We start from the raw sequence: 27,870 nt of genomic DNA, 5'->3' as shown, positions 1-27,870 counted from the left end.
ATAACAGAACATTCCCGTTGAATAAAAGGGTTCTGAAACTGAGATGCTTATATGACAGGAAAAAGGAAGTAAAATAGAAAATGACTTACTAATATTATAAAATATATTTAAATCTTAGAAACTTGGTTTGACCATCGAGTTATGGAACAAACATGGGCTACTCCTCAACTAGATAGGTCTGCCAAAACATGTCAAACTGCACTGGGATAATGTCTGAGGAGAGCTTTCAAAGACAGTTCTTTGCTTAGGAGTGAACAAGGCTTCTGTATCAAATCAAGCTTTCAGTGTAAACCTTGCTCCCTTGGCCCTTTCAGGAATCACTGGCACATTTTGTGATATAGCAGTCAACCCCATTTGGTGCCATTGTTTCAGTTTCTGCCTGTCGAAAGCATTGCAGGAGTTTACTTTGCTAAACCTATTTTTCTAATCAGATGAGCTAGAATTTTTTTTAATGAAAACTTAGATTTTTTTGTATAAACTGGCCAAATCTGCAAGCAATGCACTGGGAAAGTTTAAACTCACAGAATGTGATGCTAACTGTGCTGATGAATTTCAGTAATTCCCCCCATAACTATGTCCTAGACCAGGGGTTAACAACATATGGCCCACAGACCTACAGAGTTGGAGGCCAGACAGATGGGAGCTGCTGCCACACTCCCAGCCCCACTGCTCCCTGGCTGCAGTGCAGTCTCAACTTCTAGCCAGTAGGGAACTACACCAGGGCTAGGGAGTTGCAAACTGCCTCTCCCCTGCCCCTGCTTCTCTCTGCTCCCCGCCACCCCCTCCCTGCCTTGCAGCTGCAACACTGGTAAAACTGGAAGCTGTCCCAGCCCCAGTGCATTTCCCCACTGGCTGAAAGCTGAGTCCATGCTGCAGCCGGGGATATAGGGGAGGCTGAGAGAAGCAGCATGGGTGCAGCTGCTGGCTGTCTGACTCCTGTGTATACTCAGGAAAAGCTGCCTCCCGTTGACATGCTGCCGAAGTCATTTGGCCTGTGCCAGATTGTTTGGCCCAGGACCTGTTAAAGGTTGCTGACCACTGTCTTAGATCGTGACACGCAACATGCAGACTGAGGCAAATAAAATGGCATAATAATATCCTTCCTGCTGCCAATTCACATCTCAAAGTTAGGGTGACAGGTCTGAATAAAAAAGAAAAGTGGCAGTAATCAAATATGTACTGTTATGTGGGAGAAAGAAGAGCTTTTAGCATAGCTAATAGCAGTCTTAGTTTAGTGGAGCAATGAAGGCAAAGGGACAAAGCAAAACACTCCTACTTCCTTTATAAACAAAGAATATAGATTTCAGAAAGAAAGAGAATTAGCTATCTGCAATATAAAAGAATGAAGGAGTCAATGATATATTGTGAGGGAATCAATAATAGATTGAAAGAGACTGGCAAAAATCAGGAAGCAAGGCTCAAATGGAGGGAATGAGTGATAACATGATAAATAATAAGAGTATGACGAACTACTGTCCAATTGAATAAAAAAGGGGGGCGAGGACTCAAATGATAGGATAGGAATGAGTGTGTTTAGAACTGGTGTTAAGATGTGATAAAAATCAGAGTGAAGGATGTCATAACCAAATGAGTTGAGTACCCGTCACAATAGAACTGCCCTGAATAACCGCAGTTACTTTCAAATTTGGTGCGTTCTGCCTCATTAGCTATTCCTACCTGGCAGTCTGTTATTGGCTACTCTAAATGTATAAAAATCCGTGCAGCTTCCGCCCAAGTCGGAGAGCTCTGAGCACGTGGTAGAGTACAGAGAACTTTGCCACGTGGCAGAGAAAAGCTGGCAGACTGGTCACCCTCCAACATCTCCCCGTCACCGTCTGTTCCCGACATATCCTTCATCCTGCATGCTCGTTTCTGTCTACAAACTTGCCAACTTGTTTTGTTGCCAGTTACCTGTAACTACGCAAGCAACTCGTTACCTGTAACTACGTAAGCAACTTTACCACCTGCGTCATGGCCACCAGCGGAGTAAGTAAAGTTAAAGTAAAAGTTATTTTGTAACCAATACGCTGTGTCCCACCTCTCCATCCACCAGCCCGCCTGACGGCCGAGTAATCTGCGATCTTCTTCAAGTCGGCTCCGGCCGTCTGAGACAAAGGAGTACAGGTATAATCTCAGAGCAATCTACTGAAGTAGGAAAAGGGTAACTGGTAGTCAGTATGATGGAAAAAATAGCATATAAGAGGACAAATCATCTAATGGAAGACAAATTATCATTGTCTCATGCAGTGAAAATGAAAGAAAGAGTGAGTGTAAGCAGCACAGCCCCCTCTAATCTGCCTCTTCTCCTTAGCCTATGAGAGCTTTTCTGCCTCCAACTCTGCTGCTGGATCACTAGAGCAGGGAATATGAAATGAAGAGAGCTGGTTCAGGAATTTCTGGGGCTCCTGGACTTCAGATCAGTATGTGGTGGCACAACAACACCACCTCTCTGACAGGATAAGGGTGCTCCAATGGGACTTCCCTCCTCATTGTCCAAGTGAAGATGTGCCCCCTCTTTCCCTCAGTGGCACAGCCAGCATGCCCACTGCTGTTTGTTGTTTTGGAGTCCAGAAGCAGTTAATGTGAAGACCATTGTTAAAAAGTTATAACTGAGAAGTTGAAGAATAAGAGGAGGAATAGAAATGTGATAGAGATGCAAGAAAAGAGAGAGCATGGTTAACACAAAGAGACCAGAGAAAGGAACCCACATTTATTTTAGAAGAAGCAAATATTATGGAAGACTTAGAGAGACATATGCAATGGTCAAAAAGAAAGTGTGTAGCCTTAGGCAAGTAATGGGAGGGAGTATGGGAAAGTTTAGAAAAGAGTACATCAAGAAAGAAAATAATTGATTATAAGACACTTAAAACAAAACCGGAGATATGATGCCAAGTCAAGTAAGGAAGATTTAAGGAGGTATTTGAGAAGGATGGATGAAGGAAGGAGCAGCCACCCAGGAGGAGGTGGGTAGGATGATACCAAAGGCTGAGGAGGTGATCTACAAGGTAAGACATGGTAATTGTTGGACAACTGTTAAAAAGAAACTGAGGCAAGGAGAGACAGTGAGTTTGAGTGAATTACAAGCAGACAATGTCACAGGCAGATCTACGACTTTGAAAAGGGTAATGCAGATGGTGTGGTACATTATCACATATAACAAAACACATATTTTTATCAAGTTAAAAAGAAACTACAAGCTTTCTTAATAAGATGGTGACCTAGAACTACATTACTCAATTTAAAATCAGAGCAAAAACAAATATACAATTTATTGGACTGTGCATTAATTTGCTATATCACATATTGGGTGCATCTATACCTTGCCATACAGTGATGTTGATTCAGCACAGTGCTTTAATACTTCCTTTTGAAAGTACTAAAGCATGGCACAGTACAGGCAGTTACTGCACCCGCATGGTTAGATTTTGCCTATAACCAGGGAGCGCACCACTACAGCGACATGTAGACCCGCGTGATCGCTACATTGCCATAGTGCGCTGTATGGCAATGTAGTGCATCACTACATCACCGTAGGGTGATGTGGAGACCTGCCCATTATGCATTAAAAAAACCAAGATTAACAAAAATAATCGAAATACACTGTTTCATTATTCCTAGGATCATAAGAATTAAATGGACATATCTCTGAACCCTGGCACATTATGCTTAAGATGTGATTAACTAGTTAATTACATCATTACCCGGTCACACCCAGTGGCGGACCAATGGGGGGGGGGGGGGCGCGCTGACCAGGTCCTTCAGAGTTCTTATGCGCAACGTAACTAAGTATTGCTACAAGAAGGAACCGGGGGGGAGGGGGGGTGCTGGCAGGGGAGCGCAAATACAAGCATAGGCTCACAGACACTGGAAACAGACAGTACATCACTGGTCACACGTTAATACAATTAATGATTGTATTAATACAATTAATGACTCCACTCTGGTTGGTAGAGTCAGCTTACAGATAGAGCAAGCTGCTGCAAAGTGAACTGGATCAAGTTGTGTGATGACCCGTGTCAGAGAAGGGAAGAAGCTGCTGCTTGTATTCAGAACATTGCTAGTACATGGGTGTGCCCAACCTGTGGGTGGGACGGTCACTCGTGTATTGGACTCAGCAGCCAAAGAACTCATTGGCACATATACCATGCTCTGTAAAGAACGATGGTGCCAATTAATTGACCCGGCCACACCTTAATACAATTAATGATGTGATAAGGTAAGAAATAAGCCACAAAGTTACTACACAAAAACTATGTAATAACTTTATAGCTGGTTCCTATTACAACATTAATTGAATGTGTGGCCAAGGCTGGGGCTTCCAGCTGCAGGGTAAGCACCAGGACTGGGAGCCCAGAGCAGTTGACAGAGAAGTGCATGCTGCACCCCTGTGATTGGGAGCCCAGATCAACTGGAGGCTCCCACCTGCAGGAACACATGGTTCATGCTGAAGCTGGGAACCCCATCAGCTAGAGGGCTCCCAGCTGCAACAGCATACACCTAGACTGGGAGCCCCATCAGTTGATGGGGTCCCTACCCCAGGAGCTTGCTACTTGCCAGTGCGGGGGAGGGGGGGTCATAATCCCAGGCTCCCCCTGCACCAGCAGTAATAACGTTGGATCCCACAATCATGCCTCCTGCCATGCACATGTCCATTAGATCCCCTCACACTTTCAATTACATGTCTGCCAGGGGCCCCTTTTCCAGATTCATAAAATAAAATCTAGCCTACCTGGGCATCGTGACAGTGCATTCAATGGTTCACTGAATGCTATGTCTACATGAGTTAATGTTTTTAGGTAAAGATAAATGTGAAATAGGAGCTACTTTAGCAGGTAACAGACAGCAGAATTGTAGCAAAAGGCTGATTTGATTAGCTGACCATCAAGACCATTAAAAAGGAGAGAGGGTTGTTAATATCTGTGGAATGGAGAGTTTAGAAGGAATCAGATAGATTATAATGAGCCATGAAGTGATTGACTCCACAGTTGCTGCTTGAATAGAAATGCTGCTGCCACTGCCAAGCAGTTAGGTTTAAACTTTCAGTAGAGCAGGAATTAAAGGGGAAGGGTGCAACTGCACTCTCCCCTCCCCTCTGGATCCATCTCTGGACACTGTGTGCGCGAAGTCAAGAGAGGCATGAAAGGATGTGACTCTAGGAGTTGTAGGAACTCAGAAGAAGGGTGTGAGGAACTGCTCTAGGAGAAGACTTTCAGAGAAGGTAGGAGGCTGTGAAGATCAAGTGTTGGATAGAAGCAGAATGTCACTAAAATCTTTCAGCTCCTTCCCAATATTGGATGCAACCATGCAACTTAAACCACCTCAGTACAGGCCTCCACCTGCTCCTGTTGCACCAAAGACATTCCAGAACCAGATCCTGAGTACTGCAGGCACCCGGCTCATTCTGGATCCACCCAGATTAGGTCTGAAGGTGCCATGGTCCCATGCTAAAATGGATGGCAAATCCAGTCATGCCTATAGCAGCAAATTATTTGACTTTGGTGCATGAGTACCCTAAACACTGATTCAACAGACTCTGTATTATAAAAACCAAATATGAAAAACCCCTAGAAAATAAACAAAAAAAGTTACAATACCAAAACAAACAAAAAAGGCCAATCCCATAAAATTGGCTTAGAAGCATGAGATTTAACCCCCCCAAAATAAAAGGTTTGGTTCTGTTGAAGTCTTATTTTGACCTTTTTAAACTTTACATTTTCAAAAATTTCTCCTTAGCTATGACAGCTTAAAATATTCTCCTTAAAAAAGATGTTCACTTAAATGACATGATTCCAGGACCTAAGGCCCTAAGATGATACACAAAATACAGAGAGATCTGCAATAAAGCCAAGACAGCCGGACTACCGTGAATCCTGTTGCAATCATCCAATGTTTAGCCGTTACTCTCTAAGAGTAGGAACATGTACAGCACAAAAATAATTCTGACCTCTAGTGCGGTGATCCTTTTATGTCAGAAAGATCTGTGACCAATATGCTGTCTATCAGTAAACACAACATAACCCAGCTCTGGTGTTTTGATCTAATTCCATCTCATAATACTGAAATTTGGCAGTTGAACCAGGTTTCATTGATTGCCTTGACTGAAATTTTTAAAGCAAAGGGATTTATACCCCCATTTAGGTTTTTTAACTGCTCATATGGCAGAACATACCAGTACCAACATTTTTAATAGACTGAATGATCATTCTTGGACTATTTTTACATAGTAGAATTCAGAAAAATGGCCAACAATTATTGGATCTACCAATATCCTAGTGCTCTTGCATCGGATTATTCCAGCCACACAGGACATGTTGACTATTGAGAGAACAAGTTGGGCGATAAAGGTTCAATAAAAAGGGATGCAGCAGGATGTGGCCAATGCTTCTCAAGCAGGATGCTGTGGCAGCCTGGGGGTCTTGAGATCCTGCAAGGTTGCTGTGGGGTGCTGTGCACCATTAGCGCTGTTAGGTGTGCAGACATGAGTCACAAGATGTGGGAATCCAGAGCAGTAGCCTAAGGAGAGCTAGGGTGAGCAGGGCATCAACTCTGGGCACCAGAACTGCCCTCTTGAGAGTCTGGCACTGCACTGCGCCTGACACGCTTTTTGGCGCACCACTGCACTGCCTGTCTGGGGGCACAGGGCGCCTGGAGCAAGCAGGTGCAACTCCGTGCCTAAGATAAAGGTATGGGAGGAGTGAACGGGGCACCAGGGGCAGTGCCAGGGAGTCCAGCCATGGGGATGCTGCCGCCTGAGCAGAGCGGGCTGACGCTGCTACAGCAGCAGCAGCAGCCGCAGCGGCCGCAGGTGAAGAACGTGGCAAGGGCTGGCTCGGCCCGCGGGCAGCATCTTCCCGCTAAGCAGCAGCAGCAGCACCCCGGGGCCGGCTGCTCCGAGGGCACCTCCCGGGGGCTGCAGGTCAGCGGCGGCGGAGGGAGCGGGGAGGCGCGGAGCCGAGGGCAGGGCAGGGCAGGGCAGGGCGGGGCTGGGCGAGGCGGCGGCGCTGAGGCGGCGGCGGAGCTGCCGCGCTGCCCTGGACTCGGTGGCGGCGGCGGCGCGATGGCCGGCAGCGCTCTGCTCACGGTGCCCAGGTAGGAAGCAGCGCGGGCTCGGAGCCGCGCCGCCCCGCCCGGCTGCAGGGGCACCGCGCTGCGGCTGCTGCCGGGGTCACGGAAGGGGCCGGGGCCGGGGCCGGGGCGATCCCGCTCTGCAGGTAGGAGCCTCCCCGCTCCCCCAGTCCGTCCGCGGCGGCCGGGAGTCCCCCCCGGTGGAGCGCGGACGCCGGGACGCTGCAGCTGCAGCGCGAGGAGCCGAGCCCCGCTGTCCCCGCGGGAGCAGCGCCCTGGGCCGGCGAGCGGGAGCCTTCCAGTAGAAACCCTGCCGGGGCGCGTGGTGCGCCGGCCTTCCTCCAGGCTCCCCGGCCAAGGGCAGGAGCGCGGCGGCCGGCCGTGTCCGCCGGGCCAGCCAGCCCGTGCGACTCGTGCCAGCGCCGCCAGCCAGGGCGCGCGGCGGGAAGGAGCGAGGCGCGGCGCCGCTCCGGAACAGGCAGCAGTGGGGCAGGACAGGACGCGGGTCAGGCGGAGGCTTTTCCAGCACCCGTTCGTGCTTGTGCATAGGGAGAGTCTGGGTCTGCTGGTGTGACCGCGCTAGGTCCGCGGCTGCTGTTCTCCAGGTCCGGTTTGGGGCTCCCTGCCGCCCTAGTAGGCGCCACCGCTTAAGGCAGGACAGTAAAGCAGGTGTCTGCACCTCTCAGGGGTGTCGGGCAAGATCTCCTTGTGTAAACTGAAAGTGTTCAACTGCATGAATAAAGCCGAGAAGAGCAATTCTCAGCCAGGGCCCCGTGGCACCCCAGGTTACTTTGAGATTTTTTTTTAAGGGTGCTGGAGGATGCTATTCAGCGTTTAGGGGCACAAGCACAGGTTTACCCCAGATATTTTAGATAGGTATTCATGGTGTTAAAAATAGTCTGTCCTGTTATCGTCTTTCTGAATTCTTTACAACAGAAAAACCGCTCTATTATTTTGTAGTAAAAAAACAAGGGAAAGCTGAGAGCTGGCTAATTTTCTGAGAGGGGATGCCATGAGTCTAAAAAGTTTGAGGACCACTGGTCTAGAAGAACAAGACTGGATTGAAGTAGGTTTAATACATTCTACATACGGAAATTAAGCTTTTAGTGCCGCACTTCATAAGGGCTCCATTGCCTTCTGTGAACAAGGCAACAGAGATCAGAAAGACAAGCGTGGTTTTTTTTTAAATACCCATGAATGTAGTTGCTTAAATGAGGTTTAATTAAATTAAGTAGTTTGCTTTCTATTACTTAAATGGTGACCAAAATAAAAATGTATATGTAATGGTTCATTAGTAAAGCAATACAAGTGACATCTTCTAAGTTTTTTCACACTTTTCACTGGACAGCATATGTCAATCACACTGTTTAGTCAGAGAATAAAATAGAACTAGAGGAGTCTTTGGTTACCTCTGTTCTGAGTGGTATTTAAAGCATTAAAAAAAAACCTAGCAGATGCTATCAAAGTAAAGTATAAATCAAAACAAAACTTCCTTTGAGAGAATATGGATGTATAAATAAAAGGAAAATGTGAAGTGTGATTACAATTGACTTTTAAGATTAATCTTAAAATGCTGTTTACTTATTCCCGACTACATCAGATAGGCAAAACTATCTTGTTTACACGGTTGAATTTAAAAATGTAAGAGATTAAAGCCTCCCTCATGTTTTTCAGTGGTTACAGTAAGATGGCATTTTTACTGCGTGTAAAGTACCCAAAGAGCACAACTACACATCACCCTACAGCGACGCTACAATCACGGGGGTCTATACATGATGGCTAATTATGTTGCTATAGCGGCGCACTCTCCCGGTATAGTGTGCTGCTACAGTGACTTAGCGGCAAAATCTAACTGTGCACCGTGCAGTAACCATCCATACTGTGCTGTACTTTAGTACTTCCAACAAGAAGTACTAAAGCATGGTGATGTGTAGACGTACGCAATGAGAACTAAAGTAAGTGCTGATACTAGATATGCATGCAGTTAAAAATGGGGCTGTGGGAAATGCCAAGCAATAGCTTGCTGGCAAAAAATGTAGAACTACTCAGGCTCCCATTAACTTCAGTGGGAAAACTCAAGATGCATGAGAATTCCTTATGTGATTACTACTAAAAAAAAAAAAAAAAAAAAAAAAAATCAGAGATTTTGCTTTTATTTTACCTGAAAAGCTTGAAGTGAACAACTTGGCTATAACCCGCCACCGGAAAGCTTCTGCTATGCTTGACTGCAACAGATTTTTTTGATAATACAGTTTCTCTCTCAAACCATAACAGTAACATCTCTGCCACAGCATAATTCGCAGCCTGAAAATAGCTTTTTCTCTCCTCAACCTTTCAGATCCCTGTGAAGAAGCAATTTCAGGATCAGGTACCAGAATACTTAACTGTATTGTTAAATAAGTTTTTAAGCAGTGACATGTTTTCACAGGTCTCAAAAAAAAAATACTGCTTTCCTAATGCAAGGGATTCATAGTGTTTAAGGCCAGATGGATCCTTAGATCATCTAATCTGACTTTTTATATTTCACAGGCCGTGACATTTCATCCACTTGGCCCTGTATTGAGCTCAGAAACTTGTTTCTGACTAAAACATATGTTCCAAAAGGCACCGAATCAGAATATGAAGATGTCACGAGGCAGAGAAATCTCTCTCTTTTCTTGACACTTTGTTCCAATGTTTACCTCAGCATCATATTAAATGCATGCCTTTCTTCTAGTTTGGATCTATCTGGATTTAGCTTCCAGCCATTGGTTCTTGTTTAGGGTGGCGATATGATTTTTAAGGAAATCCAGGACACTGCCCCCTCTCCCCCACAAGTCAGTGGCACTACTAGAGGCAGAGGTAGGCAGGCAAAGACACAGGGCAGTCTGGTGGGGAGGAGGAACAACGTGGTGTGTGCCCAGTCCAGCTCCTCATAAACAGCAGCTGGAGGTGGGGAGTAGGCTGGGCATTGCTCCAGTCTGCCCACCTTGCTCCTAGTGCCTGCTCATCCACCTGCCTGGTACACCATGCCACTCCACTTCCCCACTGGAGTGTGCCCCACTCCCATGTCTGCTTGTCTCTGGGACTTTCACCAACCATCTAGGACCAGCCTGTGAAGTGTGAGATGTATGGTCACCCTATTCTTGCTGCATCTTTCTCCACTAGATGAGGCAGTTCTTTCAGACCCAGGCTTTTCTCCTATAGTCACACAATATCACATCTTTTTGTTTAGCTAAACAGATTCAGCTCCAAATTTCTCATTCCAAGGAAATTTTCCCAATCCTTATTTTTATGGCTCTTTTCTCAGTCTCCTGTTTTTCCAATATCCTTCTTAAAATGTTAGCACATTTTTATTCCCTGTTTGTACTTCCAAGAATTATGTTAGCTCATTTTGTCCCATCATCAGCCTGTGAGCTCATACTGAGTTCTTATCTACTATGAGCTAGATCAGGGCTGTACAACTTGGCCCATGGGCTGCGCGCAGCCTGCAAGGATTTAAATTGCAGCCCCCAGGTTGCTAGCCAGCTACCACGTCCCCCCTTGCTCTGGCTGTAACAGCAGCTAGAATCTCCAAATTCTCGTCCTCTCTTCCACCTGCTACATGAGGGCAGGGCATTGTGTGCATCATGGGGAGCTGAAAGTGTTGGGGCGGGGGGCGGGGAACAGGGAACCACATCCATGTGGAGCATGGGGGAAGGGGCACCAGCATGGGGAGATGCCCATGCAGGTGTGCAGTGGAGCAGGGGTGGGGGGAGGGGGGGATCAGGGCACCAAGTACAGCAGGGCAGGGGTGCCTACATGGGCATGCAATATAGCAGGGAGATGGAAGTGTTTGTGCAGCGCACAGCCCGGTGGCCTATGTGGCATGTGGCCCTTGCTGGTACAGCTCCCAAGGATTTAGAAGTCAGACAGCTCTGGGCTAGATGACCAAGAGAGATAGGTATTACAGCTGTGTTTCAGCTAACGGTTAGCCAACCAGCTGCCCAGTGCAATCTAAAACCCGGAGTTTGGTGCGTGTACAATGCTTGGGGAGTTTTAGACTGCGACAGGGGAAAGATCACATGGCCAGCTGCAGTGTTGGCCCACCCCTCTGTCTCGGGCAGTCTGCTCTGTCTCGTCTGCCACAACTTGTTGTTCAATAATATAGGATTAAATAAGTGGGAGGCTGCCCATTTAATGCCCCAGTGCCATGGGGTCTACACACTCTGACCTCTCCTTACCATGTCCCATGCCTCACAGATGGCATCCAGAATTGTAGTTGCTCTGGCTAGAAGCCAGGCCAAACTCTACCCCTTGCTAGGCCTCTCACACTCATCTCACTCATTCTGCCCCCTCTCACAGGGCCTCATTCAGTCTACCCCCTCCTACAGGGCCTCAATCATGCCCCCCTTCACTAGGCCTCTTCCAACCCGCCCCGTTCCTCCTGCCTTTGGGCCGTCAGGCTTGCCTACTTCCACTCTGGGCGATCCCCCCGCAGCCCTTCAGGTGCCTCCTGCAGCCTACTCTACGTGTGACTGGCCTTGTGCCTAACACTAGACTGACGCTGGGCACTAGCCCCTCACCAGGCACTAGGCTCTTCCTGTCCCCGTTTCTGGGGCCACCCGCTACCCCTCACTGGAGCTAACTCTGTGCCCCCTTCCTGGGACTTGGGGTCTTACACCCCCAGGGACTCAGGTGCCTTTTCCTCGGTGTGCCTGGCCCCACTGTCTGTTCCATCACCACTGAGCAGTGGGGGCTAGGGGCATAAGGTGCTCCTACCCTATCTGACTGGTAGCCAACTGGCCTGCCATTTCTGAGGAGCTGCCCTGCCACAGGCAGCCCCACCAGGCCATCGTTCCTCATCAGGGTGCAGTTTCAAGTCATACTCAGAACCAGGGCCTCCTGCCATCCCCAGAGCTCCCACCCTTACCTCCAAGACGTTTCTGAGCAGCGGCTCAGCCAGATGTTGTACTGCTGGCTCAACCCCGAGTGCCTAAGCTAAAATGGAGTCTGCTCAGGTCACTCTTCCAAACACATGGCTCTCACCAGGTCTTGTGACCACCTCATCAGGGCTGGCCTGCACCTGCTGGCTGCCCTGCTGCCACTCAAAGCCCTTAAAGTGACAGGCATCAAAGGTGCTTTGTCGCATAGACATCTAAAGAATAAGATCCCACAAGAAAGCTAAAAGACTGAATGAATAGGTATTTAAAAGTAACCACATGAAATACCAAGGAGAAGAGGGTATACTTATCCATCCAACCTTCCCCTGCATTCCTCCATCCCCTGTTTCTCCCAAACTACTGCCCTCCAGGATTTCAGCACCTTTCTCCATCTCAAAGCAAGGTTCCTATCTTCAATTGGGATTCACAACCTGAACCATTTCTTAGAGTTGCATACTTAATCCAACGATTTGTTACAAAGTCTGGCTAGTGGGAGTGCCACTGCTTCTCTTTTATTGCTCAATGGTTAGAGCACTCACCTAGGATACAAGTCCTATTTCCTCCTCTGGTTGAGCCCATCTTTCCTACCTGAGGGCTATAACCAACAAGCTATAGGGTATTTTTGGGTAGGGCTCTCTAACACTCCTGTTGAAAGTTTCATTTTTTATGGACTAAAGATACATCAAACCAGAAAGTGTACATACACAGCTCAATAGCTCAGGGGTTGCCAACTGGGGCCCACAGGCCGTATTTTGCCTGCCCCTGCCCTAGGTGCTTACTTTTCTCTATCCTTCTTCGGCGCAATGAATATTCAATTTTCCCTGAAAATTAGAGCAGTTTCTACAGCAGATATTAATAGTTGTATCTAGATGGCAGGGTTGTTAAAGGATTTGCCTCAAATCCCCTTAACAGAGGTGGGAATTAAATTTGTTTTTCCACTTTCGTGGTCAATGCTCTAACTACTGGCAACTCCTCTTCCACTTGTATTTTTTGTGAAACCTATCTGGGAAGTCTGTTCTAAGAACACCTACCTACTATTCATTGTGTTGTATATTTTTCTACAACTACAAACCTTCTCTCCCACCAAATTTCTTTACTCTTCATCAAACATTATTCTTTTTTTTTTTAATATGCTATTGTATAATATTAGACAAGAAAATATGAATGAAAATTGGGAGTTCTCAAAAAGTTGGCTAATATGTCATGATGAAGACAGAAGATAACTATGATAGTTTTTAGTCTAAGTCATGAGATAAATTAAGTGGTGAGATTAATACAGCAGGTGGACATAAAAAAGAAAAAAAAATTTTGGACATTAGGAAGAACTTCTTCACAGTTCGAGTGGTTGGACATTAGGAAGAACTTCTTCACAGTTCGAGTGGCCAAGGTCTGGAACGGGCTCCCAAGGGAGGTGGTGCTCTCCCCTACCCTGGGGGTCTTCAAGAGGAGGTTAGATGAGTATCTAGCTGGGGTCATCTAGACCCAGCACTCTTTCCTGCTTATGCAGGGGGTCAGACTCGATGAGCTGTTGAGGTCCCTTCCGACCCTAACATCTATGAATCTATGAATCTATAGTCTATATACAGGCAAAGTATCTAGTTAAATTAAAAGTATTCTTGTGCAGAGAGCCAAGAGGGAGCCTTTGTACCCTTAAACAGTTCCAGTTGAAGCTTCCAAACAAGGGCACCAATAGGGCAACTTAACCTAAGCCCTGTAGTAACATTGTCAGTTTAGGAATAGTGCAACAGTTTTTGCTGAGAGTCAGATCTGCTGAACAGTTGGTATCATTGAACTAAAGCCTTTTAAATCAGAAAGACACATGGGATTTATAATGTCTGGACTTGCATGGACCACAGCCTCAGGGATACGGTTCTTAACTATATCACAGGGTGTTGTGAGGATTAGTTATTTAAACAGGCTAAATCTTGTAGCTGTTCTGTTAATGAAATTCAGCACTCCATAGAGAAAGCACAGGACCTGTGTGTCACATAAACCTAGAAAGCTCAAGTGTAAGTGTACCCGCCCCTTACCTGGGTTCAAAGCTGGCCTTAGGGAAAATGGTGCCCTGGGTGAACTGAACTGGTATTATATTGTATTTTGATATCCCACTTCTTGCCCCCACCCCTTCCCCAAGTCACCAGCATAGGGTCTGAGGAGGTGACGTATGTTTTTGAGCATGTGGGGGGGGGTGTAAGTGGGGGATGTGTGTGCATGAGAGGCACACACGTCCCAGCAGCTATGGGTGACAGGGGATCCTGTGGGCTATCACAAAGCAACATGTGTCCACTCACCCAAGATGATGGCCTGATGCTAGGTGGCAGGGGCTTGGTGTAGGGAAACAGGAAGGGCAGGTAGGCGAGCAGGAGGCAGGCAAGGTTGCCTGCACAGAAAGCCCAGCCCCAGGGCAATGTCATCAAGTACCTCCCATGCCCTCACTCTTGGTAGCAGTGGCTGCTGGGGTGGGGCTGGGGGGTACAGTAGCTCAGCCTCCAGCCCCAGCAGGTCAGTGATGGCGAATAACTTGGTATGCAAGCCAGGGTCGTTCAGCTGCAACACCTTCTCACTGGGCACTGCTGCCTTGCCCTGGGCCTCAATTCCCTCCTCTCAGTCTGTTATGCTACCTGGCAGCACCCAGCACCACCACTGCCCAAGGGCTTTTTATCCCATTGCCCTGGCTGGCTGGCTCCAATCAGCTCTGAGCATGGCCAGGGGTGCAGGCCCCATTGCCCAGTCCCAGGGATTAGTTGCCACCAAGGTCCCCTGTTGATCCCACCCAGCATGAGCAGTGGAGCACAGCAGGGTGCGTGCATGCGTGTGTGTGTGCGCATGTGTGCGCATGCATGTGGTGCCCCCCCTGACCTTGGCACCCTGGGTGGTCACGCATACTGCCCACCTCTAAGGCCAGCTCTGCTTAGGCCAGGGGCAGGCAATTATTTTGGGCAGAGGGCCGCTTACTGAGTTTTGGCAAGCCATTGAGGGCCACATGACAGGCAGCCCAGGGCAGATTAATAATTTTCTACATTTTTTTTTTTAGGGGCCCTGTGGGCTGGATTAAATGGCCTGGCGGGCTGCATCCAGCCCCTGGCTGCATTTTGCCCACCCCTGGCCTAGGCCATTTTTTTACAAAGTGTTCCATGTCTGGAGCGGGTCCAGAGCTAGCCTTGCATTTAGATTTGTAAAGTGCTTTCAATTTGTCTATTTGGTGACTACATTTTTGTTCTACAGCATAGGTGTGCAAGCAGTCTTTTCCGCTTACATCAAGAGAAGGCTGAGGTGCCTAGCACCTCACTGGATTGGTCTCAGTTATTTGTACTTTGTTATTCAGTATTTTGTCATTAGCTATTCACATTTATAGCCAAGCAGAATATGGTTGTTTTCTGTGTCAGATGACACTATCTGTGACAAAGTATATGACCAAATTAATTGTTATTAAAAAAAGAGAGAGAAAGCCAATTGAACCATAAACATAATATCCTAATTCAGTCAATGTCAATGGAGCCCTAGAAACAGGTTTCTATAGACCAAAGTTAGTATGGTTATACAAACCAGAATATCTGCATGATACATGGCATCTTCCTGTAGTTGAAGTCCTGACTGCAGTTCACTGCTAATAAAAGCCAGAATTCCAAAAAGCCCCATTTCAAGATGTCCCACTAACTCTTAAGCCACTTTTGAAAGCAAAGCATAGGTCTTTCAGCATAAAACTTAACCACCTTTCAATACTGGGTCCCCAAGGACTGGTGGGGTTGTCTCTAATCTCTCTGAAGTCCATGGGGACACAGAATTGTGGCTGATCAGCATTTTAGGATTATGTGGAAAGTAAACTAAAATAAATCCTGAACTGTATTAATGTTTGACTTTTTTTAATCCCTTTAGAAGAAATATAAATGTGAGGACAAGCAGACCAAAATCACGTATGCCCCATCACACTAAGTAGGGCCCAACTCCACAAACAGCCCCACTAAAGTCACTGTAGGATTATATATGGAGTAAGATATCAGTCAGAGGACATATTTACATGAGACGCTTTACTATGCATTAAACTAATCTAATGCACAGTAAAGTGTCACCATCTACTCTTGTATATCAAATTAATCTAATGTGCTATTTTCTAGTGCCTGTAGATACAGGTACTAGAAATTAGAGCATTAAACTAATGCACTGAAGCACATGTGTAGGCACCAGGGCGCCACAGGGAGCAGAGGGAACTGTCCTGGCTGGGTGGGATGCTGCCTGCCAGCCACATGGAGATGGGTCCTGATCTCCATGGGTCTGGGAAGCAGCTGCCTGGCAGCCAGGATAGCTCTCCCCAGCTCTGCAAAGATCAGGACCAGCCCCCATGCTCTCTGCCAGCCTGGGGCCAGCACCCAAGGGAGCCTGGAGCTCCCCTTGGCTGCTGCAGGCAGGCAGAGCAGGGCAGGAGCAGCCCCAGACTGAACTGCTCCTGTCAGGAGGAAATTCACTCCCGATGGGAGCATGTTCAGATGCATGCAGGGGCGCAGTTTAATGCACCTGAATTTTCTGCACAGAAAATTCAGGCCTATTAACTGCATGTGTAGACATGCCCAGTGTGACTATGGACATCAGAAACTGGCCCAAGAAATCTTCCTAATAGAGGCTTTTCTGCTTCATTTCATCCTAGTCAAAGATCAAACGAAAAGAAAGTTATTAGTCACCAAAAGGCAGTTGTGTGCGTCTGAAACTGATGCTTAGTAATTGGCATACTAATGCGGCATTTCACAGATGAGCAGTGAATAGTAATGACAATTATTTTTTACCAGGTGGCAATCCTTGAGAGTGCAAAAGGATCACGTGTGTAAGTGTTAGAGGAAGTGGAGTAGAACTGGTCTGTAGCATTTGACCATATGATTCTTATGCACCCAAAATTCCTCATGACTTCTCAACGATTTCTAATTGCCCAGGCACCCAAGAGCAAATTCTTAACCCAGCAGTCAATGTGAGTGGTCAAGTCAGGCCCCTTATGTACGGAAGAAAACAACAGAGAAGCATACTCTGAACAAGCCCCCAAAGCAGTTTTACAGATTCACTGTAATCTAGTGCCTGTAGAAGCTCTGCCGTCTTAGTGTCATCCCACCAAGGGAAAAAAGAATCGAATTAGATTTAAAGTTACCAACTCAGTGATGCAGCTCATCAGATGTGAACTGTTGGATTTAGCATCTTACACTCTGTGTATAGTTAGGAGCACAGTTAATTTTTAAACTTTAGAAGAGAAATGTAACTGTCTTCTCAGCAGCATCCTGAAGAGGAGTTGCAGCAGCATCCTGACCCAGCTCTGCTCTATGAGGCTGCAGGCTTGAGCCCTGCTTCCATTTTAATGCCCCAGGGCATAACCTCTATCAGGTATGACTCTGGAGATTGAGAAATCAGAGTGGCCTTGGGGAAAGAGTGGGGCTCAACTTATGGCACACCTGCCGAAAAGTTTGTTCACCTCTGATTTATGGCATCTTTTCATCCTTTATTCAGTGCTGTCTGAGAACACCATAATTGTCAGAAATCACAACCAAAGGTTCAGGAAAATCCTATCTTTTTTCCAAATTGTGTTAATTTACTGTAAGGCTTTCAATATAATAGTCAACCTCCATCTGATGTCTTCTTCACTGCTTCATTTAATACTTGATCTCTTTAGCAACTTCCCAATCTATAATCCATTATTTGGATCACTCTCATTATTAATCATCATCCTCTTGTTTTGTACTCTCTTGTGCATTTGTTGGCACTAATTCATTCACACTCAGTGGTTTTAGTTCTCTGATGCTCCCGCAGAGGAGCACAGCATTATTCAAGTACCATGAATTGCTTGTGCAACACCCTCCAAGCTTGATTCCTCCATCAAAATCTTGTAGCAGATAAGTTTAAAAGCTGAGGAAACAGCGCACATCCTTGGCAGACACTACAATAATCTTAAACTATCTTGTCAAACCTGTGGCTGTTTACACTGCTGCCTGTTGGCCAACACACAATTTTCTTATGTGATGTGTTTAGGAAATCCCATTTCACACATCACTTTCCATATTTCCACTTTACTTTCCATAAAGAGCAACACAGTCAAAATCTTCGGCATTATTGACAAATGTAAGGAGGTACTCTACATTCACAACATTTTCCAATAATCTTTATAGTTTGTAGATTTGGTTCCTTGTTTCTCTCTATTTTCTGAAAGCAGTTTGCTTAGTAGCCACTGCCTTTTTGATGCTCTACCATTAATAATGACATAGGACTTTTTTTAGTATCTTACAAAAATATAGGAATTATAAGTCACCATTTTGGGGATTGGTACGAACAGATTATTTTGTCTTTACTGCATTCTTGCGAGACCAGAACCCTTTTACATAGTCTCAAAAAAAATAGTTCAGTGGAAGGCTATAGGAAAAGGCAGAATTCCATTAGTATACTTATACCCCCAGGCAGCTTTTCCTTTTGCTGACATGTCTTTTGTTTCATCTTTAAAGGGTGAGGGCTCTGGTAACCAACTGCTGTGTGTCTTGGTCCTTCATATTCCAACATGAGTCTTGCAGTATTCTCCATATCTTGTACCTCTACTTTCAATCAATTATGTATCATGGCTATTTTTAATATCTTTTTCCCTTTTAGTTTTTGTGCAGTATCAGAAAATATATACTGTATTTTCACACATATATCCCACGGGGTATATGTGATTTTACAAAAAAAAAAAAAAAAAAAAAATGGATGGGTGTGGGCTATATGGGGGTGCGGGCTATCGGAGGACATTTTTTCCCCGTGCCGCCCCCCACGCTGGGCCTGGGCAAGCCAGGCTGTGCCGCCTCCCCGCTGGGCCCGGGCAGGCTGGGCTGCGCCGCTGCCGTGGGGGCCGGGGCTGGGGCCGGCTGTGCTGCCTCTCTGCTGGGCCCAGGCAGGCCAGGCTGTGCCGCTGCCACTGCAGGGGCTGGGGCCAGGGTGAGCCGGGCTGTGTAGCCTCCCCGCTGGGCCTAGGCAGGCCAGGCTGTGCCGCTGCTGCCACAGGCGCGGGGGCCAGGGCGGGCTGGGCTGCGTAGCCTCCCCACTGGGCCCAGGCAGGCCTGGCTGTGCCACCACTGCCGGGGTGGGCCGGGCTGCGCCGCCTCCCCGTGTATACGCCCGGGTGCGACGTGTACATGGACTTATTTACAACAATACAATTTTCCGCGGGTTATACGTGGGTGCAGCTTATACCCGTGGGCGGGGTATATGCGGAAAAATATGGTACTTCATGTTATTCACATTTTTCCCCACCAGTTCCACACCTCTTTTCAATGTCTGTTGCGTACTGCATTCTGAAAAGTCTGCCCCATGATAAAAAAAAAAAAGCCTGTAGGTATTAGATTCAGCTAATTTCCTGGCCCTTTGGCTTTGAGTTTTTTTGTGCTTTGCCTGTTTTATTTAGGGATGTGTCTTTCAGCTGTTTTCTGAACACCTTTGTGCTCACAGAGCTCCAATGGATAGTATTCCTCTCCCATTAATTAAAATATTCAATCTTGTTTTTAATTATAGAATCATAGAAAATTAGGGTTGGAAGGTGCCTCAGAATGTCATCTAGTCTAACCCCCTGCTCAAGGCAGGACCATCCCCAACTAGATAATCCCAGCCAAAGCTTTGTCTTAAAAACCTGCAAGGATGGAGATTCCACCACCTCTGGGTAACCTGTTTTAGTGTTTTACTACCCTCCTAGTGAGAAAGTTTTTCCTAATATCTAACCAAACTTCCCTTGCTGCAGCTTGAGACCATTGCTCCTTGTTATATCATCTGCCACCACCAAGAACAGTCGAGCTCCATCCTCTTTTGAACTCTTCAGGTAGTTGAAGGCTGCTATTAAATCCCCTCTCAGTCTTATCTTCTCAAAACTAAATTAATCCAGTTTCCTCAGCTTCTCGTCATAATTCATTTTCCCCAGCACCCTCACCATTTTTGTTACCCTCTGCTGGACTCTCTCCAATTTGTCCACATCCTTTCTGTTGTGGGGTGCCCAAAACTGAACACAGTACTCCAGAAGTAGCCTCACCGGTGCCGAATGGAAGGGAAGAATCACTTCCCTTGATCTACTGGCAACACTCCTACTCTGTAGCAAGGGCACACTGTTGGCTCATATTCAGCTTATTGTCCTCTGTAACTTCCAGGTCCTTTTCTGCAGAGCTGCTCCAGTCAGCCCCCAGCCTGTACTGATGCATGGGATTGCTCTGTCCTAAGTGGGGGACTTTGCACTTGCCCTTGTTGAATGTCATGAGACTCCTTTTGGCCCAATCTTCCAATTTGTTTAGGTCACTCCATACCCTTTCCCTACCCTCCACCATATCTACCACTCCTCCCAGCTTGGTATCATCTGCAGACTTGCTAAGGGTGCATTCTATGGCATCTTCCAGGACATTGATAAAGACATTGATCAAAAAGGTCCCCAGGACTGACCCCTGGGGCACTCCACTTGATACTGGTTGCCAACTAGACATGGAGCCATTGAGTACTATCTTTCTGAGCCCAATGCTCCAGCCACTTTTCTGTCCATCTTACAGTCCGTTCATCCAGCCCGTACTTCCTTAGCTTGCCTGCAAGAACATTGTGGGAGACCATATGAAAAGCCTTGCTAAAATCAAGGCATATATCACTTTCATTGCTCTCTCTGTGTCCACAGAGCCAGTCACCTCATCATAGAAGGCAATCAGGTTGGTCAGGCATGACTTGCCCTTGGTGAATCCATGCTGACTGTTCCTAATCACCTTCTCCTTCAAGTGCTTAGAAATGGATTTCTTGAGAGTTTGCTCCATGATAAGGAGTAATCTCAACTGAGAAGAAATTTGGGATACTTATGAAAGTATAAATGCTGTCAGACTGTCCTCAGCCTAATTCTTACAAAGGCAACTAGTAATTGAGTATCATATCTGTACTCTACATGGGTTTTGGTTTTCACAGCAAGATACAGCTATTCACAACTTGGCATTAGAAGCAATCTCTTGATTCTGCAGCTCATTGCTATGCTAACTCCATAATCTTTTTTTGCTATAAGAACACTCAACGTCTAGCATTAACTGGCTACTCCTACTATTGAAATGACCTTGTTCGCTATCTGCCAAAACTTGGATCCATCTTTTCAAAAGCATCTTGAAACTTACCTGCCTGCCAAAAAAATACACTTGGCATTCTAAAATATATAAAGAGTTCCTTCCTCAGAGGCAGTTGCTTCTTTTTGACTGAATTTTAGGAATATGCTTCCCATAACAGGAGGAAAACCTGCACAGCATGCTAGAGACAGCAGGACCCTCTTCCACAACAAATCATAATATATTTTGAGGTCTATGGCCTGTGTCTCAGTGCCAAAATACAGTTCTTTTGTGGCTTCATTTTGGCCAAAAAACTAAGGTAGTGGCAATGTCCTTCTTCTCTTTAAGCGTTTACAGATCTGTAAGCTGTCATTTAATTAGGATATTACTGCTTTTAAATCCACTTTGCATTGATGAGACATACCACAAGGTATCTGAGAATCAGTTCATATAAAAAAGGAAGAGACACAGAGACTAAGGAACACACTGGAAAAGGAAAGACAGCATTGTTGACATTTTGCTAAAAATAATATAGAAGCATTTTTTTTTGGTAAGGAAAACAAAGATGGTCAAAATGCTGAAAAGGTATTTTGGTTCATACCTCTGATAACACAGTGAGTGAAAATAAGACATATGGAGAAGTGATTTTTCAGTAGATTGTCCAAAAATTCAGATTTTTATATCAGTGAAGAGTTAAATCTGTAACACCTACAAGTAAAACAATTAGATTTGTGTTTTACTGGGACATCAATAGGGAAACAGACCTGCATAGGAATGCAGCAGCCTCATAAGTTATGTTAAAATAAGAACTTTTCTGTAAGCATGTGATGAGGGAGTATAACCTTTGGCATGAAAATGATTACAGAATGGACCCATATATTTTAACTTGAGGGGTTAGGAGCAGAACTAAAAATCATCACAAAAACACTCTCTCATTAGGCAAGTAGAATTTACGAAAGTAAATTAGATTAAGACACAAAAATTAGATATTATTTATTAATTGGAATCACTGAGACTAGAAATCAACTACCTAATATTTTGCTACGTAAACCTTATTTATGTCAGTTGTACCCATGGAATTTGCCTGTCTATTGTTCAAGTAAGAGCATATGTTGTTATAGTTAAACAAAAATCCAGCATCACAAGGATTTAGTTGTTTTTTCACTTCCTCTAAATCCTGTAGAGAGTAAATACACTGAAACAATCTGTCCTGATCCAGTATGAGGTGAGCTTCTAAAATTTCATATTTGTTCCAGAGAACTTTAAAAACATACTAAAAATTTTGATTTCTTATAAAATTAAGATATTGTACATCCTGTCAGAGATCTATCTGGGGCTTAGTTTTGAACTTTGATGAATTTTAATACTAGAAAATTATCCCCGACTTTGCACTATTGGATTTGAAGTAATAAGTAACATTTATTAAAAATGGATATTTTACTACCAGTAAATTGGCTGTTACAATAATGCTATAGCATAAGATACTTTCCTATTCCATTACATGCCTTGAAATTAAGAATTTTTTGTTTTCAGTACTACACAGTTTCAGTCACAGCAAAAATGGTTTATGTGACAGTCTTTCTGTGAAAATAGAGACCCTACTTCTTAAGAGGTTATTTTCAAAATAGACAAAAACTTCAGTTATTTAGCTAAATTCATTATGCTATTAAGTTAGGACTTGAAAATAAATGTGTGCACAAGAGCCCCCTGGTGGCACAGCATACATCTCAGCAGGCTTCTGCAGTCTGCCTGGCAACAGATAGCAGCAGTGCACAGTGCAGTCCCGACTGGCTGACCCAGATTGCACAGTGTCAGCCTGTGTCTCCCTGCCACACAATCTGAGATTATGAAGGGGGTGCATTCTGTTCCCTGCTCAAGTAGACTAGTAGAATCCAGTGAGTGACATGCTGTCTCCCTGGGAGGGAGAGAAGCAAAGCACCCTGGGATGCTGGAGGACTATGCTGTTGCTTCTCTCAGAAGGGTAAGTTGTACAGACAACATGCTCTCCCAGGAGAAACTCTCGGGAGTAATTTAGTCCTGGTTGTTTCCAGGTTTTTTTTTTCCCCTTCTGAAGCAGCCAGTTTTTGCTCTGGAAGAAAACATCTTTACAGTCAGGGTTTCCTCCTGAGACAGCAGCAATTCTCCCAGGAGAAAATGAATGTCTTACATGGGTTTATTAGTGAAGTATGCCTACTTAAAAAGTCAGAAGTCCCAAATACACAATTATTTTAAATGGGGCAGTTTAAAAACACATATGTAGAGCATATGGTAATTTAACCCTCAGTCTTCCTAGCCCATGTGTTTTTATAGAAAGGGACATAACTACTTACAAAGCTCTTTCCGGAAACTTTTTTCCTTTGTTGAATACAGGAATTTCTAAATAGTTTAATGCTATGATTTATTTTCTTTTTTCTGTGCACTTTGGAGCAGATCTTTTGGAATTCAGTCTTACTATGCTTGAACAAGCAAATACGACAGCCTTGTTCCCAATTCTGAGGGTATGAAAGAGAACAAGGATTGGGATGATGTTAGTTTACTCTCTTCCCTTCCCTCATACCCCTCACTCCCCCCTACAAATAAATCATTAAAAATCAGGAATTAAACTCAGGACTGCACTGATTTCCACTGGCTAGAATGGCCCGTTAGGAAAGATGAGAGGTAGGGTCAACAGAAGAGCATTCCAGTTCTGCCCGAACACATTCTGTGCATGGCAAGAGGCTTCAAACAGACCAGTCTAAATTCATTTTATACCATCCCAAACTTCTGATCGCCGCTTTCTGTCCTTTCTTTATGAATTTCTACTGTTTTGTGTGTTCTTGAATTCAGTACTTTCAGTATTCCCATGCTTTTGACACCTTAGTCCCTACATGTTATCAACAGCTTGGAGGATTCACATGTTTGTAATCTATTTTGCATTACCCTCTCTCTCCCTCACACAAGATCCCCACCTGCAAGTTAGAGAGTTTCTGAATTTTTTTTTTTTTAATAATTCTCATGGTGAAGTTTCTTCATAGTCTCGTGGGTTTGTAGTAGAGAATATTCAACAGTCAAGTTTTATAACTTAGTAATTCACACAAGCTATTTGCTTACATAAATTCAAGTTCTAGATAGAAGTGTATATTGTTTCATCAGCTTTCCTTTGTTTGCCAAAAGCTTTTTACCTTTATGAATACCACTGTCCTTTTTGGAGATGCATCAAATTGTTTTTGCAAGTGTAGAACACTCACAAGCTTCTCAATAAATAGTTGAAGACAAATCCACTGTTCATTGTAAGCAATCTCTATAAAATCAGCACTTTCACTCCTAAGCAAAGCTATACAACAACCTATTTTTAACACAGGTGATTTTGACAGCACAACTATGTTTCAGTGACACTGGGACATCTAGTGAGTTTTAATTAGTTACATGCCTTTTTCATTTAAATAAAATAAAAATTAACTTTCATTTCCTTTCAAATTCTTCTCCTTTCAAAACTGTTGAATTGCAGTAGCATGGAATCTGACTGACTAAAAGCTTGTATGCATGTACACAGCCATGTTTAAGAAACAGCTTGTAGGAAAGAATTAAGCAGTACTATATCACTTTACTTTGTCCTTACAGACTTGCCTATTGCTATGACTCTTGCAATGGCCCTTCAGAGGCTCAAGACATGGAACAAGTACACTGAGATACTGCATGAACAGATTAAGTTTTCCTGAACAGAAATTTTCAAACCAAGACAACATAAGATGCCAAAAAGATTCTCAACAAGCTAGTTAAATCATGATGCTATGATATTCCTAAACTACCTCTTCCATTAGAGATTTTCCCAAAAGCCACCCTCTTTACCTTGTGGCTAATGCCAGTGAAAGACAGAGAAAGCCTTCTGAATGATGCCACCAGTTACTGAAATTACTGGTGTCCAAGTCATTCTTTTTCAAAATTTGCCTTTGGGTTTGTGGGCTCCTTATTTTAGGAGCCCGGTTGAAGATACCTTGAACGTGGCTTTGAGAGCTGCTGAGCACCCACAGCTCTTAGCAATGTCAAGTCTGTGGAAGCTGCAGGTGCCTAGTATGTCTGAAGAACAGACCTAATGCGTCCCCATTTTGATCCCTGAAGATCACTGACCACTTTTGAAAATTAGGCTGCTTTGACTGGAGAAGGGCACAGCCCTGACGGACTCCAGTCTCTCCTCCTGCTCTCTGGAGATGCTGCTTCTGGTGAGGCTATAGAGCCAATGTCCTTTATGAATCCTGCCTCAGATCTTGCACTTTTCTCTGCACTAGAAGAAATTTCTTATGAAATACTTGTAAACAGGAGGCCCATGCAAAGGCAGCCTTGTTGGATAGAGACCCTCTCCTGATCTATACTCCAAATATTTTGCAGCATTCCAGCCACACTACCCTCAGTGACCACTGACTTTGCAAAAATTAAACACGATGCAGCTTAACATGCAACATTGCAACGTGTGTGGCGTATTACATTGGTCTAATATGGCCCTACAACAACCATTATCTTCACATTCAAAAGGAGTGACTGAAACACAGGGCATCTTATATTTAAGCAGAGCCAGATGACTCAGAAAACAATGTTAAATATTAACCAATTTAAAAAGGGGGGGAGGGGCAACAGGTGACAAAAAAATTGAGAAAGGCTCAATTCTATTAGCACACAATTATTGAGCAACCCAATAATTTTAATGGGCTACTCAGACCATCAAGGAGTTCTACCTTTATTTTCAGTACCAAATAATATAATGCCATACAACAGAATGTTTTAATTGTTTAATCTTCATTTTTCTACAGTATCCTGCTGCTTGAGACATCTGTGTTACTTCCTACTTTACAAGTGGTTTAGCACATGCTAAATGGCTTGTGCTGTAGCTATCCAAAGAAAGAATTTATACCACCATCAGAATTTATTAAAGCTAGAGGGTCATATTCTGCACTGGCTTTCATCTGCAGAGATTGAGCATGCAGAAAGCGTGCAGAGCTTCAGGCAGAAACGATATGATGGGAGCAAAAACAGCCAGATCACGGATTGGGGCATCTCAGGGAAGGGATAAATGGGTCCCAGCAGTGGCCGCCTCTTCCTGAGCCAACCCTCCTGCCCCCTCTTTCTTTTCTCTTACGGGTACTGGAATGCAGATAGTCCAAGCCACTGCAACTTCCCCTCCCAGGTGGCACTATGCAAAAACTGCAGAGAAACCACCTAAAAAAGATGGCAAAAGTCAGAAACTTCAGACACAATAAGAACTTTAGCTCTGACTAGATTTTTTTTTCTGCTTTAGGCTTATGGCTGTTTGTGGCAGCCTCCTGCACCAAGCTCAGTATCCCTCGGCTTTCTCATTCAATTCCATTCCTTTTTCTCTCCCAGTAGCTCATTATTTCATGTGCATACAGGTAACATGACAGTTGACATTACAATCTCTCTACTTATGTTATACCTCTTCCTCATCAAAATAGATTAAAAAAATCTTTGGACCATGGACCAGCTATTACTCTATATTTGTACAGCACTGAATACACTGGGACCCTAGGAATTACTGTAATTATCCTATTGATTTTTATACAGATAAGTCTGCACAATAAATAGCCCACCTTATCCTGGATCTTAGCCTGTAACAAATCAGTATTACATGAATGAAGAATACTGAAGCTTACTACTTCCAGCAAGTTGAGCAGCTAATCCCAGTAAGTGTTCAACTGCAGCTTGGGGGAGAGCAACTCAGTCTCCCAATGAAATAGCACAAAAATGTAAACACAAGAGCAGTGTGGCATTTTTAGTGAGCCAGAGTTCTCCAGTGTCCCTCTGTACAAACCCTGTTAGCAGATTAGATTTTCCTCAAGAGTCCTGTTAATGTTCTCTCACCAGTTTAGGGCTATTTTTGTTTCACACTAGAACTCACTGCCTCCCTTGATACCGCTAAGCCAGCCCTTTCCTACTAGATATAGCTTCTTCATGAGGTTCATAACAACAATTATGGAAAAAAGCCAGGTGTTTTGCTTTTTAAATTTCACCAAATACTAGGCATTTTTCCTACATTTCCCTTCCAAGGTCTGACAACTCCCCTTTCTTTCCCTGCATCCTCTTCAGTTTTATGCTGTGCTATGTTTAACAGCATATTCTCCACTTATTTCCAAAGAAATGTGTTTTATTTTCAAACATACAACTTACTCTCTTGCTTTATTGATCTCCATCTCCCTACCCCACCCTGCAGTTTCCCTAGTAACAATTAAGAGGTTTTATTTTAATATAATAACTCCTTCCCCTATCCCCCCCCCCCAAAAAAAAAGTTCCTCCCAAGCCCTTGACCCTTCCTCTTCACAACACACACAGACTAAGAGAACAAAGACATTTTTGTGAGACCCTTTTGTTAAGATGTTAATAGTACATTACAGGCTAGATTCAACCCTGTGGCCCAAAGGAAAAAAAAATAGAACCAGCCATGGCCAGGTAGGGAAGTGACAATAACACCAGTGTAAGGCAGCTTCAGTTTCCAGTGGAGGACATCAACAGGTTCCCCACCTTTGGGGGCTACTGAATCAACATATTTCACAGCCTTCTACCTAGCCATCACTGCATAATTACGCTAGACACCTGCAAATGACCTAGAACGGCATTTGAAGAAGCCTTTCAATAAAATGGTTGCTTACCTGGTCAGGAATCAGGTCATCAGCTATCTTTTGGCTTCTTTGCTGACTGGGAGTTTGTAGTTCTCTCTTTGGTGGATCAACAGTTTGTCCTGGATTCTGGGCAAAGAATGAGTTCAAATAAACTTTCATCCCATCTCCAGTGCATTTTAGCCCTCTGCAGATTTAGTGATTTCCTTCCTTAGCTATTTCTAGGCTCAAGGAACCGTCTCTAAGCTTGCAACA

General features: G+C 44.7%; 1 protein-coding gene and 1 long non-coding RNA gene across 7 annotated transcripts in view; one reads left to right on the top strand and one right to left on the bottom strand.

Moving 5' to 3' along the window:
* LOC132251424 (uncharacterized) overlaps window positions 1–27,870 on the bottom strand; it is a 140,894-nt gene that overhangs the window by 100,178 nt on the left and 12,846 nt on the right. For 2 of the 3 annotated variants that reach the window (XR_009463453.1, XR_009463454.1), the window contains exon 3: window positions 27,649–27,744. This is a non-coding gene — a long non-coding RNA (uncharacterized LOC132251424). Of the gene's footprint in view, window positions 1–9,041; window positions 9,408–27,648; window positions 27,745–27,870 lie in introns of those variants that run through there. The other variant, XR_009463455.1, reaches the window with a different exon arrangement.
* Window positions 6,811–27,870, top strand: part of SPHKAP (SPHK1 interactor, AKAP domain containing) — a 133,322-nt gene continuing 112,262 nt past the window's right edge. For 3 of the 4 annotated variants that reach the window (XM_019491808.2, XM_019491811.2, XM_019491807.2), the window contains exon 1: window positions 7,005–7,089. In XM_019491808.2, coding sequence (XP_019347353.1) covers window positions 7,058–7,089 — 32 coding nt within the window. In that variant the 5' untranslated portion in view covers window positions 7,005–7,057. Of the gene's footprint in view, window positions 6,917–7,004; window positions 7,090–27,870 lie in introns of those variants that run through there. The other variant, XM_019491809.2, reaches the window with a different exon arrangement.

Source organism: Alligator mississippiensis, chromosome 7 (assembly GCF_030867095.1).
Source record: "Alligator mississippiensis isolate rAllMis1 chromosome 7, rAllMis1, whole genome shotgun sequence".
Taxonomy (NCBI): Eukaryota; Metazoa; Chordata; order Crocodylia; family Alligatoridae; genus Alligator; species Alligator mississippiensis.
The sequence above is the reverse complement of the archived record's forward strand: the minus strand, read 5'-3'. Positions and strand labels throughout refer to the sequence as shown.